The following is a 15,633-nucleotide window of genomic DNA, read 5'->3' as shown; positions in this document are numbered from 1 at the left end:
ACTACAATTAGTCCGAAAATACAAACTATTTCGCGATATTAAATCATGAATATCAGTGCAAAAATAAAGTAAATATAATTTGCTTAGTGTTTGATTCATAGACATACAATATGTTTGATTCGATATTTTTAGCTTGCTAGTGACTTGCTTATCAAAGCTTGCTTATAGAGGAACCATTTAATGGACTGCACACACCACTATGATGGACAATGAATGACCAATTTAGTTCGAAAAACTATAGTCTATGATTGTGAATTTGTTTTTCAATCTGTAATCTGTAGCGTACTAGCGTAGCGTGTTCATGGTTGTTCCGGCTTGCCATTCCGAGTTCGCGCCGTGTTCAGTTCTAAATTAAATTGAAAGCATTGTGATTTTAAAGCGCTATTGCAGATTTTTGGTGTCGTAACTGTACCAGAAGTTGGAATTACTTTTAACAGTCTTTATTTAACCGTAACCATTGAATCTTTATCCACCATGTTTTGGGGTGAGTAGTAATTTTAACCGGCGGGATCGCCACCACGTGTTTCCAACCAGTAACATATATCTTGTAAAAAATCTATACTTGTAACGTTACGTCTCAACGTCCTTAGTTTAATATTAATGCAGCTTTATCCGCACTAGATCTAGTCCAACAAATTGTTCAGTTTGGAGACGTCATCCCACACTTACCTACCTACTCAAACTAATAAAGTGCATATTACCTACGTGCATCACAACCGCCGCATTTTGAATTACCTGAGACGATATTAAAAAATATATACATATAATAAACGTGTTGATTCTTCCTTCACGAAATAAGTGATTAGAAATAGCAGGAGTCCTGAACTTGCGCGCCATGCGGCCAACATTAAGAACCCTTTTTTCAACTATACTGATGTTTGAGAACAGCTTATAGAAACCATGTATCAAAAATTATACCACTTTGTTGCTATGTTGACTTGAATTTTCCAAATAAAATCTTGGAAGAAAGGTGTTCCAGGAGTAAATACTTTCATATATGTGTGTATTAAGAATACTTTTATCAAATTAAATTGAATCATCATTTAGCACTCTTCTCGTTTGCATCCTAACGGCACCCTGACTGCCTTTACAATCTTAACCTAAAGCCTGTCTCACACAGAGCAATCTTATAGTATAGCTAAGCACCACTCATGCCAACAATACCAAATATATATCCCCGTCTGTCTAACACCTACATTATGAGAGACGAGAAGAAAATATATTGTAATATACAGAGATATACATCCCAATGTATCTTAGATGCCTTGCTATAGATGTGGATACAAATCTGGCTTGCTGTAAGATATTGTAAGAAACCAAAATATATCATAAGATGCCTTGCTATAAGATATCTTTTGGTATATTAGCGCACTGTCTGTAACAGGCTTAAGAATTTGTGCTGCACTACCTTTTACAAAATCATTGTTTAGACGACCGGTTTGGCCTAGTGGGTAGTGACCCTGCCTACGAAGCTGATGGTCCCAGGTTCAAATCCTGGTAAGGGCATTTATTTGTGTGATGAGCATGGATATTTGTTCCTGAGTCATGGGTGTTTTCTATGTATTTAAGTATTTATAAATATTTATATATTATATATATCATTGTCTAAGTACCCTCAACACACGCCTTATTGAGCTTACTGTGAGACTTAGTCAATTTGTGTAATAATGTCGTATAATATTTATTTATTTATTTACCCTTGACCTTGCAACTGGGCCTAGATTTATTGTTTGAAAGATTACAATTAAATCAAGAAACAAAGTTGTTTGAATTGTGAATTTAAGTTTGCATTAAGTTACAGTAGTAAATAATATGGACAAAGAAATATTCATTTCTCATCCAGTGCCTGTATTACTTGAATGTTGTTGTATTACACCACAACAATACACCAGAACAGGTAATGAGCAAAATATGGTTGTGTCACCGAAATTATTTTTAGGTTCTAGATTTATATTACAATTATTATTGTATGAATGTTAATCTGAAAGGGATTTCTATTTTCTTTATTATGAAAGGGATATAATATCTGTTTTGTTTTGTATTAACAAAAATATTATTCAATAGGACTGATTATGGAACCGAACAAACGGTACACCCAAGTGGTGGCAAAGCCGTTCCACATATCCCAGGCGGCAATGGACATCTCTACAGGTGATAACGACCCATGCCAAGTCATGGTGGTGGTTGAGGGAAAGAACTTCTTGGTGTGCACACTCCAGAAGAACAAGAATATCCAAGTGTCTTTGGATCTGTACTTCAAATCAGGAGATGCTATTTCATTTTTGACAAATGGTAAGTTTTAATTACAAGGTACTTTAAGAATCATACTCATAGTGGGGCACCACTTATCTGTTAAGTTAACGTGTAACTAAAATCAATGATCAAGAATAGCTTTTTGAATTGTAACAGTAAGGTAACTTTTCTGTGAAATTCCATTTTGTTTGAAAACATTTTCCACTAACTAAATCTTGATAAATCACTTTGATTTTGATGTTGATCACTCAAGCATTATATATTCTAGGTTTATGGATTTCACTTTTTGATTGTTTTGCATATTTTGAAAAAAAAAAAAAAAATCCTATAAGCCTACTTTTTCATTGTGTCAATAACATACTAAAAAATCATGGAGACTGGAAAATATTTAGAAGTGGAAAAACATTTTCTCTTTTTGCATGGACAATCATGTGGTATACTTCCCTCTTAATGTTTGTGTTAAGTTGGCATAATACCTTCCTATCAAAACTCCTACAACTGTTATGCAAGCCAAATTGACATAGGGTAGGTTTAATTTTTTTTTTAATACTATGTTGGTGGCAATCAAGCACACAGCTACTAACCTAACCTAATGATAAGCAGTCTCCGCAGCCTATGTACGCATGCAAGTCCAGAGGAGTTACATGCGCTCTGGCAACCTTTGGGTGATTATTATTGACAGTCAAATTAGGCTTCTCTGGCAAAGGTTCTTTAGTTTTAGATACAAAATAGACAATGTATGCATTATGTCAACATGTTTTCCATCTAATTTTAAATGTAATAGGTATTAGGTATTTTGGCAATTAATCACTATCATAATTTTATTATAGTATAAGCTATAATATTAATAATGAAAAATAACTGACATAGTACACAGACATATTTAAAACGTTTTCCTAATCACCACAAATATCTGCAGGAAAGTGCAATGTCCACTTAACTGGCTACCTGGACCCTGAATTTGAAGATGAGGAGGCATCTGAAGGTGACGAGGAGGAGGATGAGGATGAGGCCCCCACTCTGGTGTCGGCAGCTAAGAGGAAACTCGAGAACAGCAATGAGAAAAATGCCAAAAAACAAAAGGTAATAAAAACTTAACATCAGGTGTACTTGTGTTAAAAAAAGGTCTTACTTACTGCATACTGCGTAGTCCTACTACATAGTCTTTCTCCACAGACGTTTTGTCTGCTTGCTCTTGGCATAGGCCTCTCTCATATTCATCCACATGTCTCTTGTCCAGTGCCTCTCTTCTCCACAAGGCTCCAGCTACCTGCCTGAACTCATCTTCCCATCTCATTTTTTGTCTACCATCATTACTTTTCCCATCCCTTGGGTACCATGTTGTGATGTCTTTTGACCATTTATCTCTCTTGTCTCGAAGCATGTGGCCGGTCCACTTCCACCTGAGTCTTTTCTAAAAAAGATCTTGCCTATATTGGAGTATGGACATTTTTCTTTAGTGGCTTAGTAAGAGAAACTATGAGGCAAGCTTAACACTTGTAGGGATAATAAACAGTTCGAGATACTTAAAGTTATTAAAGCTAAATAAATGTGCCAAATTGGCTACAAAAAAGCGGCCAAGTGCGAGTCGGACTCGCCCATGAAGGGTTCCGTACCATTTATGACGTATTAAAAAAAACTACTTACTAGATCTCATTCAAACCAATTTTTTGTGGAAGTTTGCATGGTAATGTACATCATATATTTTTTTTAGGTTTATCATTCTCTTATTTTAGAAGTTAAAGGGGGGGGGGGGGGGGCACATTTTACCACTTTGGAAGTGTCTCTCGTGCAAACTATTTAGTTTAGAAAATAATTATATTAGAAACCTCAATATCATTTTTGAACACCTATCCATAGATAACCCCACACATATGGTTTTGATGAAAAAATATTTTTTGAGTTTCAGTTCTAAGTATGGGAAACCCTCAAAACTACCAAGTTTGAACAGTACAGCTCTTATAGTTTCTGAAAAAAGTGGCTGTGACATAATCGGACAGACAGACAGACATGACGAATCTATAAGGGTTCCGTTTTTTGCCATTTGGCTACGGAACCCTAAAAAGAGATGGTGGGTTGACCTCGACGCTTTTTGCAGCGACTGGCGGGAACATGCTCCAAACCGTGATGAGTGGCGGAAAAAAGGGGAGGACTTCGCCCAGCAGTGGGACACAAAATAGGTTATTAAAAAAAAGGAAGGACTTTCCTCATATGGTTTTTTTGGGCCAAGCAAAATAAACTATGTTTTTCTAACCCTACCTGATGTTATTTATTTTGAGGATATGATGTGATACTTATGTAATAAATAAAACAGAACCTAGTATAAAACGTCAAATTCTTTTAACAAAAACTTTAGCGAAATTTATGTTCAAACTCCTCAATTACCTGCCAGCAACTTATATAAATAAGTGAGGATCATGATCACAAGAGGTTAATAACTAGACACATAATATTCCTTTTCACTCAACAGAAGGACAAGAAAGCCGCTCAGGCTGACAGCTCAGACTCTGATGATGAAAGCGAGGACCAGCTCCAGAAGATCCTTGATGGTGAAGACCTGGACACAGATGACAATGATGAGTCATTCAAGCTAAACACCACGGCTGAGGATAGTGATGGGTAAAAAAGTTGTTCACTTATTTTGTAGATAAAGTTTAATATTTTAATTTACAGTAATTTCAAAAATTGTGTTATGAAAAAAGGCATATATTGGAAACATTTCTTGCCAAATCATGTAGTAAATGTGTGGAATTCTTTACCAGAAACTGTTAGTGCACCATCGGAGAACTCTTTCAAAAATAGACTAGATACACATTTTAGAACATTAAAAAATGCTAAATAAACACAAGTGCTGCGATATACACGCATCAGCTCCAAGAGCTGCTAGTGTATCAAATAAAAAAATAAAAAAAATATCATTGAATGTTGTATATGTTATGCCGGCCGCTAAAATACTTGAGAACCGTTAAATGGTTCAAATTTTACTGGAAATATCAAGTTGACACATTAGCAGACATTTTAGCAGCTTGAATATTACAAAAAGTTCAAGCCAACTTTACGATCATGATTATCATGAGAAGTGAAAAATGTATGACCTAAATGTAACTGTTTCACAGTGATGAAGAGGAGTCCGATGACGAGGAGGAAGCAGAAGAAGAGGAAGGCGAGGAAGAAGAAGAAGACGAGTCTTCAGAGGAGGCCGAGACCACCCTCGACACTAGCAAGGAGGAGGAGGCCAAGGTTGACATCTCCAAGCTGAGCAAGTCTGCTAGGAGGCGCCTGAAGAAGAAACTACAGAAGGAAGGCAAGGAGCCGCAGGTCAACGGCGTCGACAAGCCTAAGGTATTGTTATTAAAGACGAGTCTTTAGAGGCCAAGACCACCCTCGATACCAGCAAGGAGGAGGCCAAGGTCGACACTTCCCAGCTGGGCAAGTCGGCTAGGAGGCGCCTGAACAAGAGGCTGCAGAAGGGCAAGGAGCCGCAGGTCAATGGCATTGACAAGCCTAAGGTTGGTATTGTTATTGAACAGATTTTGAGACACCAGGCCTAGACAAGTGACAATTGTTGATAGAAAACGCCAATCAAAAATGAAATAATGTATGGAAATTTTCACGTCATCTATAATCCATTACATATACATTTTTCCTATTCGATCGGCAATTGTCGATGTATCTTAGCTTAGTCTGGCAAACACAACTTGTCAGTCAGTAAGAGCCAAGAAAATTATACTCATCCCTTTCTTTTGGATGTTAGATGTTAGATGAAAATAAAAAAATAAAATTATAAAATCGAACATTCCACACACCAAAAAACATTTACATTTTTACATTAATGTTTTAGTATAGAATAAGACTAAGCTTACAAAGCAAATTTTTCATTTATATTCACATTAATTACAGCAATTTCTTATGTTAAAGTTGCAACTTTTGTGTTAACTGATTTTGATATATTTATTTTTACTTGGAAAATGAAACTGAATAATTCTGACTAATAATTAAATTACAGAAAGATGCCAAAGGCGAGCAAAAGCAAAAAGAAAAGAAGCCAGAGGCGAAAAAGGAAGTCCAACAGAACGGACAAGTTGAAAAGAAGGAAAAGAAGACCATCAGCGGAGGAGTGGCCATTGAAGACTTGAAAGTCGGAAACGGACCAGTTGCCAAACCAGGCAAAAATGTTATGGTTAGTTGCCATTAATTACACAATCTTTTATCAGATTGTTTACATGCCACTGCTAGACTATAGCTATATTGGTGTGATTACAGGAAAACTAGCAATATTTAAGAAAGATCTGGCAAATAAATTTAATATCATTTACACATTTACATGGGATTAAAAATCGTCCCTATCAGATTTTGGTAGTATCAGGTCCAGGGTCTCATGATGGAGTCAGGAGTTGGGTCATCAGAACGAATGGCAATTCTATAAATAAATAAATAAAATAAATGATAAATAACACTAATTTCTTTCTAACGCACTAATATGCGCAAACGATTGGCATCTTGGCTAGGCACCCTGGGTGCTTAGACTGCTTAGCCAACACAATTGACAACATTTCATATTTTTAAGTGCTACTTTTTATTGTCTACATCGAAAGAACGCACTAATTTAAGGTACCCGTATTTTTTTTATTTTGCGCAAGTCCTATATTTTGGTCATAAAATCTATTTATATTGTTACTTGAAACAAAAGGGCGTATATAACAAACGTCATTTGTGAGAATCGTGACGTCACGGATCTGTTTCATACACTGGAAAAAACGTTGAATTAATTTACGTTTGAGCATAGACAACAGTGCGAGTGACATAACCTCAAACGTTAAAAATAAAATCACAAATTAACAAGTGTCACAAACGTCAAAACTCAAGTCAAACGATGGTTTTCATTAAAACGTAGTGATTATATGCTCTTTGGTTTTCATCCCGTTTTCAATGACAATGTCAACCCAATCGGAAGTTATTTTTTTGCTTGTAGTGGCAGAACTGAAGGAGCTGGGTGACGTCAATTTCCGTTTTAACTATTTTTAGAGATTTTGAATACAAAAATTCGTAAAAAATATATAAAATTAATTTTTTTGTAATCTACAGGAGCCCCTCTCGAAATGGTTTTCGATTTAGGGATATTGAAAATTTTGAAATGTTGTCAAAACAGTGCGCTTAAAATTTATGTTAGTAATATCTTAGAGTAGGTGTATTTAACAGAGGTGATTGATAAAAAGTAATTATGGTCAGCTATGGATTGGTTGGCCGTATAAAGCTAACATGTATTATGTTAAGGTGTAAACTATGTTTTAGTTACTGTCCCAATATTAGCTACCCAGTATTTAAAAAAAATACTCCGCAGGTATACTATGAAGGGCGCCTGAAGTCCAACAACAAGATGTTCGACAACTGCCTGAAGGGCCCCGGGTTCAAGTTCCGGCTGGGCGCCAAGGAGGTGATCTCGGGCTGGGACGTCGGCGTCAGCGGCATGCGCGTCGGCGGCAAGCGGCGCATCACCTGCCCGCCCAACATGGCGTAAGACTTACTTTATTTACTCCCTTATTCATTAAGTGTGCCGACGTATTGGTATGACGAAAAGGGACAAACGATTATTAGCGGCACCGTAACGTTAGTACACGATTATGAATAAGGGGGTTATTGTTTAAAGACCTTCATACCAACTGATGTATGCGGAGTGAAATATGTACAAAATTCAATGTCGTATTAAATAAAAACAACATGGTTTTTTGTTAAATAAATATTTATGTTTTTTTATAACGTATTTAACAATGTTAAATGTAAGATAAAGTTACTCCAATGCGCGAGATTTTTAACGGCAGTTATGGTACTTTAAAGCCATCTGTGTCAAAAACACAAATGATGGAATTTTTTTTAGCTACAATTTTATCTTCCTTAGGAAAACTTTTTTAGGAAACTTCGTATGCTCGACATATTTCACATTCTCGACCGTTGAACCATTGGTGTTCTCAAAATAATAGTTACCTTGCCATGAATTTTTATTTTAAGTGACGATTAGCCCCCCATAAATCCCATAATGCAAAAACAGCTGTTTTTTTACATTTTTGACCAAATGACGTATCCGCATTTTCAGAGCATTTCTTTTTTAAGATATTTTTAAACAGTTTTACTTCAACATTTGCATGTTCTCGTGACCTCTCTGTAAGATTTTGTGACTTGGGCCTTCCTTTTTTTTATTGATCTCTCCCAGAAAACTACCTAATGCTGGAATGTTTCCCTAAACCACAGAATAACTAATAGTACTACCGTACAGAAAGTTCACTCCTTCACAAAAGTCAGATTTAGGTATAAAATTATACCTATACTCGCCGCCTGCAAGCAAAATTGAAACTTATAACCGCGCACGAACCGTGAATCTTCTTTGCGCGCCGCAGTTTTATGACCCAGCTGTGAGTGCCGGTACAGGGTTGTCACTTGACAAGTTTTTGTACCTATACCTACTAATTATTTTTAAGGTAAATAATTATGTAGGAATTACAAATGTTGATTCTGTAAACATAAAAATTTTATCCGGAGATAGTATGTCTGATTCTCATCTCACGGAAATATATGTCGGTCAGTTCCTAATATTGTTTCTGGGCAACCAATATTCAATAAATTAAGGATGTCTATTTTAACTTTTACTAAGTAAGGACTCCGGGAACTACAGAAGAAATTACCTACGTAAATAATTCTCTTGCAGTAATTGAAATATTTCACTTCGAGGATTTCCGATAAATGCAATCCCTAATTTTTGAACGTACTCATTTATTTCCTGAGAAGGCACTCGGCGGCAAAATTTGTTCAACCTCTCGTGCTTCGAGGCCCTCACACGCTCAAAATTCCACTATTTGAACCACTCGCTACGCTCGTGGATCAATTTTGAAATCTTTCGCTGCCTCGGGTCTGAATATAATAACAAGAAGTTAAACAACAACTTTGCCCCCTTGTATAATAAATAACTACTTAACCACACCTATGCGAGGAAACTACCATTTGTTTTAATTGCAACAATTTTTATTGCATGTAATAAATATTAATTATATGTAACATTTATTATTCAAAATAATCGTTTAAGTATTATTAGTCTATCCAACAAGATAATTAACGCGTGAACAACAAATCAAAATCTAGTTACGTTAACTCTCTAGAGGATAAAATGAAACTTTACTCACTGTTTTTATAGGGTAAAATCAGCCTGTACGAGCGGGTGTGGTGAAAAATATGTTTTGTTGTGTGAATGTCGGAATTGTTGAAAAGAAAGTACGATTCGCGAAAAGGTCACTATATCAATCATCAACCTACTTGACGACGTAATTATAGGTACCTTCTTGTTGATATGTGTGTACCTATAAGTTATTCATAAGGAATAATTTAGTAGGTGCTTAATAGACCTTACCCCCCAGGCTATTGAAAAATTCTTAGAAGTAGGTATTTACCTAGTCTAAGCTTAGGAATGCATAATTCATTTTAATTTGGTCTAAAGCGCTTTAGTTTTATGCAAACAAAACTAATCAAAATGTTATCGAATTTCATTAATGAGTATTTTTGTTATGGTTTAAAGTTTAAATTCATCAAAATGACTTAACTTTCAATATCGTGCAGAATTAAAAAAAAAATTATATCTGCTTCCTTGTTCTTCCGTTTATTCAGACATCAGTAAACAGAACAATATCTTTTATACGGATTAGATCGAGATTTAGGTTTCAAATCCATTGTGTATTTTTAAATTTGCGCGAGCGCCACGTGACACGACTATCGTGATCGTGCGAGCCGAGCGGCAGCCCGCTGCTATACGCCTGCCCGGGAGGCGCGCCGGCCAAATATACCTAAACTGCGTAGTGATACCCCCCTGCCTAAACTAAACTTTCTAGCGGTAGTTTTCGTAAAGAAAAAGGACGCAAAAATAATAAAAACAGACCTTCAGCTCTAACCCGTTTCCACAAAATGTTCCACTATCTTCGCTTACGGCCACAGGGAAATAGTACTGGAGAAATTACATACAGTTTCGCGACGGTGTTCTTCTAAATTGACCATAATTTCAAGAGAAAGAATGCAATGCTCATGAAAGTTACCGGATTAATTGACATACATATAGACTTCAAATTCGCAGTTAGATATAATTTCAGTTTGTTTTATTTTTTCACTTTTTACATGTTCCAAACTTTGTGCAGATTTCACTCCGCATACCTTATACCAAGTACATATCGGCCATAACGTAAGTTGCTCCTTTGAAGTTGGCTTTAGAAACATTTATGTACTATGCCGATGATGTGTAGGGACGCGGATTGCCAATCGCTTGCTGCAAATTATTTTTGTCGTGAAATTTGCTCTGTACTCGTAAAATTTTTAATTCCAAAACCAAGTAAATTCAGTCATTCATTTGCTCTTTCATTTGTTTTTATAGTCCAATCCCAACGCATTTAAATACTCTGACTTCAAGAAGTAATTTGTTATCACCATTTTCCTAACACATAAATTTAAGAGTAAACTTGAGTTTACAATGAGATACCCAAATACACATTGGTTCAAGAAATTGGACGGGTGGAATACCACCCATTGAGCAGGATTGGCCGAAACGTTAATGCAATTAGGCCATAGTCCATATTCCATATTCACCATAACCATTAAAAATTGATCCTTAAACTGTAACCGTCCGTTACGGTAACGGTTACGCTTAATTGTCAATTGCAATTAACGTTCGGCCAACACTGCCAGTGATTTGATCAAATCTATGTATAATACTAATCTGTTCTATTTATAAATTACGTTTAAAATTATATTAATCTGTTCACAGGTACGGTGCTAAAGGCTCCCCTCCAGTCATTCCGCCTAATTCCACCCTAGTCTTTGAAGTGGAACTGAAGAATGTTAAATAAGTGTAAGGAAGCTGTGTCGCCAGTGTCACGGACGCTTGTTTGTTTCGGATACCGCCGAGGTTGTTGAATGTTGCCATGAATGAGAGGATTGTTTGATCATGGTTTGATACTGCAAGGTTTTTTCTTATTATATTTTTCCTTCTATTGACTGGTTTAGGATGAAACTACCTTGCTTTATCAGACCACTGTTTGCTCGTGTTTAAGGTGCTTGTATGAAGTATCTGCAATGTTATTGCACAAAATGCACAATTTGAAACAACTGTTCCTAAACACACTGTAGAAACTTCATATTTGCGTTAGAATGTAAGCTTGTATAAGTTAGATTGTAAGAACTGCTGGACATAATTATGAGTATTTCATTGACTTATAATTCAATATGATATTTTATACACTGAATTGTAATAAAATAGTTTCTATCAGTAGATCTAAGGTAAAAGTACTAGTGCTCGATGCTGCACTAGCACTTTATGTCAAAGTGACAAGGATTAAGTTTGAATACAGAAAAATCTTTGTTGTTCAAATTTAACCTATATTTCCATGAAATAAAGTGCCTATGTCGGTGACTAGTGCAGCGTCGAGCACTAGTACTTCTACCTTACATTCATTTGGCAGTTTTAATAATTAAAGGTCTCATTTGTAAGTTGATAAATTGTAAAATTTTTTGATTGTTATATTTTATCTGTCTTATGTGATTAACTTCAGTAGCATAACACAAGCAATTATTTGTCATTACTTAATCAGATTGTGGCAATAGGATGGCAGGAATAAAATTTCGGAATTCCAGTACCTTTGTTTCATTTCACAATAGTTATTATATTATTAATTAATTAATGCATCCCAGAAGTTAACAAATACCAAAAAAAATCATAAACATTACACTGTCAAATTAATATACATTCTATATGAAATGGAATGAACTATTGAGACATAGTAGGCTTGTGCAAGATCATATATTTATCAAAAATAAGACTACAAATATGTTTTAAGCAAAGTGTAGACTAGCAAGAACTTGCATGCAATTTACATTACATTGCCGACTACTAAAGTAAACTGCTTTCAAAAGTTTGATTAGATATGATTTGATACTATGTAATGAAAATTGCATGAAAGTTATTGCTAGTCCAAACTTTGCTTAAGTGAAAGCTTGACTACTCAAACTTACTGCTGCCTCTGCTAAGTACTCGTTTTTTTAACCTGTCATTTAAATGAGCACTGTTGCTAAACAACAACAACACAAATCCCATGGTCTAGGCAGCCATTTGGTGTATTGGTTCACAAGAAATTGACACAATCCCACCTTTCCTTTCAAAAGCACTTGATATTGCTACTTATGCTACAGGAGATTACTCTTTTTGACAGCTCAACTTTATTGATTGTCTATGGAATAAAGAAAAACTAATATAAGTATATTTCTTTGTAGTGCACAATAAAGTATTTTATTATTATAAGTAATATATTTTGATTACTACAGTTGCCATCAAATATATGGGAATGGCTAAGGCGCTCACATATATCTGAACACGCCTCTATTGTCAAGCAATTAGAGTGCATGTTTAAAATTTTTTTGAGCACCTCTGTTCTGTTCAAAACTCTGTATAACTGTTCAAGAAAAACCAAAGCAACCACAAAATTATCCTATTGAGACTAGTTGCTAGTAAAATTTAATGTAATTGACAACAAAATATACAGGAATGCTTTCTGCAGCAATATGCAGTGGTCATAAATTAAATCAATTTATTTAATACTCAACATACAATAAAATTTATGTAGTTGGCATGTCCAATACACAACAAATAATAACTTAATTAGATTTTTTACACTCTTCCTAAAAAGTATATTGAATTACTACAAGTGAAAGTATTAAAAAAGAGAAAAAAATACAAGTTATACAAAATGTACAAGGTAAATGCACTTGCTCTAACAACACATAATTTATAAAACAAACTATTCAGCTTTTAGTCGCTCATTGCACTTTTCTTTGTCGTCTTTGGACGCTTCGCAGCCCTTACCGGCCGTATCATCTGCTTTGTTCTCCAACTTCTTCTTTCCAAACATACAAACTCCTCCTTCACAACTGAAGGGGGCTTCCGTCTTCACTACGTTTCCGTCCGCGTCCTTGACTGCCCAAGGATTCCAGAAACGAAGCACGTATGGCTGGATAAATCTGTGCCAGATGAACAGCAGCACGGGGATAATGAAGCAAGGCACACAAACCATGATGATGCACGTTTGAAACTCGTACGAGTCTGTCACGTATCTATAGAATCGTCGAAAATACGTGAGCAAATTGCTTATTTAGAATATTCAAGACTTCCGGGTCGTGTTTATCAATGTCGTTTCTTAGAGCGATGGATAAATAAGCGTATATTATGCTCCAAACCACAAAAGCTACAATTTGCAATTCCAAATTCACTTCACTTTATTTTTGCGGATAAGATATTATCTTATCACATTACCATTAAAAGACGAGTGGACGAGCTTATGTCATTGTCAGAATATGATGGCAATAATGGCATTGTCAAAATGAAACCAATTAATGCACAACCGTATAATGTTCGGCCCGACAAGCTGCTGTGTCATATTGTATGAATTAACTTGCGGCTGACAATCATCATTATCCACTGTTAAGGGCCCTCCACAGTCGTGCGCGAATCGAGGCGCGAAGCCGCGAACGCGAGTGTGGAGGGCCCTCGCGTCGATTTCGCAGATTGTTCACGCCTTATTCCCCGCTTTTGTCGGTATTGGCCCCCGTCAAAGGAGACGCGAAGCGCGAACTTGCAAGACTCCATACTTGCGATCGCTTCGCGCCGCGATTCGCTCACAAGTCAGAGGGCCTACCGCGAACCACGTTTGACGTGTTGCCTCTCTGTCGCACTTGTAAATTCGTACGTAAGCGTAACAGGGAGGCAACACGTGTCACACTTACTGGGTGCAAACTTGATCAACCAAAAATCAATTTAACAGTTCCCAGTTTGAATCTGACGCTTCGGCGTTCGGCGCCATCTTGCCGCGAACCACGTCTACGTCAACGTCGCGGTATGTTCGCTCCGCGAAGTCGCGCCGCGATTCACGCGCATAGTCTGGAGGGGAATTTAAGGCCATTGTTTCTGTGGTTAAGGCCAGCCAAATGGACATGGACATGGAATGGAAATGGACAATTATCGTCCAATCTGATTAAATTGCTAGATCAAATAAGGTGATGTGGACGAGAAATGAAATTGGTTCGCGCATCTCACTTGATTCAATTTCAAGATTTTGAACTATCAAATGGAGATGCGGACCCAAGAATGCCAATTTTCGACACTAGTATGCGCGTTTAGGGGCTTTTTTTCGAGCGCTCGATACTCACCACAAATCTAAAATTGGTGATTAAATGGTGTACGTGTGGACGTTTGATGAGATTGACGCCAATTTGTTTCCTGATCAAATCGGTCAATTTTATTATCCCGTCTGGACTGGCCTTCAGATATCTAAGGCTAGGCTAGAAGACTAGACGTACGTACAACGGTACAATAAATACTGTCATTTAATTTACTGATACATATTTATCAAATATCGTGTTAGATCGTCTAGTATATTGACGGATCATAATATTTATCAGTATCACGGAAATATAGATTTCTGGATTCCGCATTTTGTGACTTCCGTCAGTATACTGGAGGCTATACGATGACTATAATAATATTATACAGTCTGTTCGGAAAGAGAAGAGTCGTGGAATGTATTGGGCCCCATACATTCCACGGCTCTTCTCTTTCCGCACAGACTCTACTACTCTTTGCAAAAGGGTCAAAATTATTTTAATTGCCTTGTTTTTTGTCCTCAAAAATGTCACGTAGTGGAGCTTTTTGTATGGGGTCAAAATGAGTTTTTAATTTTCCTCAAGAAAATTATTATTTAAAGATAGAAAGATATCTAATAGTACTCAACTTTTTATTTATTTGATTTAAGACAAAAATAGAAGCTTGACAGAGTGGTCAGAAATAATACAAATTTTGAGCCATCCCATAACAAGTGTTTTTCGGACTAGCAGATCAGTAGGGTAAAATAATGCATTTTAAAATGATAAACTTTTTTTCACAACCAACTTTATATTTCTTTTTAACAAACTTTGGAACACTCTTCAATTACATCATTTAAATTCGTATAACATGTACTGGGGCTATCTAGACGAGGTAAGTTTGCTAAAACTTTCGAACTCGACCGGAGTTCGATTGACCAATTCATTTAGTTATTAACCCATAACAATCGGGTTGCAGAAATTGCGTCTTTTCCCTCAATATATGTCCAACGAAAGTGATCGCAACGCAACGCAATAACATCATTAAAAAAGTTTTCAGTCTGAGAACTGCGTCGTGGAATCATGAGATTGAGAATTTTGAGCCTACCGCCAACATCGAAAGTACAAGCGTGCCTAATTCCTACTAGTCTAAAGTTAAATCTGCAACGACTTGCTAATCGATAAGCGACAAGTGACGGTAGCGCCACCATAAACGTCAATTTT

The 15,633-nt window shown here is 36.3% G+C and overlaps 2 protein-coding genes across 2 annotated transcripts; one reads left to right on the top strand and one right to left on the bottom strand.

Moving 5' to 3' along the window:
- The first annotated feature begins 282 nt into the window (after positions 1-282).
- Positions 283-11,912, top strand: LOC133527199 (46 kDa FK506-binding nuclear protein-like). The gene is made up of 8 exons (XM_061864098.1): positions 283-484; positions 2,065-2,292; positions 3,173-3,336; positions 4,724-4,872; positions 5,370-5,595; positions 6,260-6,433; positions 7,595-7,767; positions 11,048-11,912. The coding sequence occupies exons 1-8, from the start codon at positions 475-477 to the stop codon at positions 11,127-11,129; spliced, it is 1,206 nt and encodes a 401-aa protein (XP_061720082.1). The 5' UTR covers positions 283-474; the 3' UTR covers positions 11,130-11,912.
- Positions 11,913-12,846: 934 nt separating this feature from the next.
- Positions 12,847-13,481, bottom strand: LOC133527206 (UPF0729 protein AAEL015238). The gene has a single exon (XM_061864105.1). It carries the CDS (start codon positions 13,344-13,346, stop codon positions 13,074-13,076), a length of 273 nt encoding a protein of 90 aa, XP_061720089.1. The 5' UTR covers positions 13,347-13,481; the 3' UTR covers positions 12,847-13,073.
- Between the last annotated feature and the right edge of the window lie 2,152 nt (positions 13,482-15,633).

This window comes from Cydia pomonella, chromosome 17, assembly GCF_033807575.1.
Source record: "Cydia pomonella isolate Wapato2018A chromosome 17, ilCydPomo1, whole genome shotgun sequence".
Lineage (NCBI taxonomy): Eukaryota > Metazoa > Arthropoda > Insecta > Lepidoptera > Tortricidae > Cydia > Cydia pomonella.
Note: the sequence above shows the minus strand (reverse complement) of the source record. Positions and strands in the feature narration are given on the sequence as shown.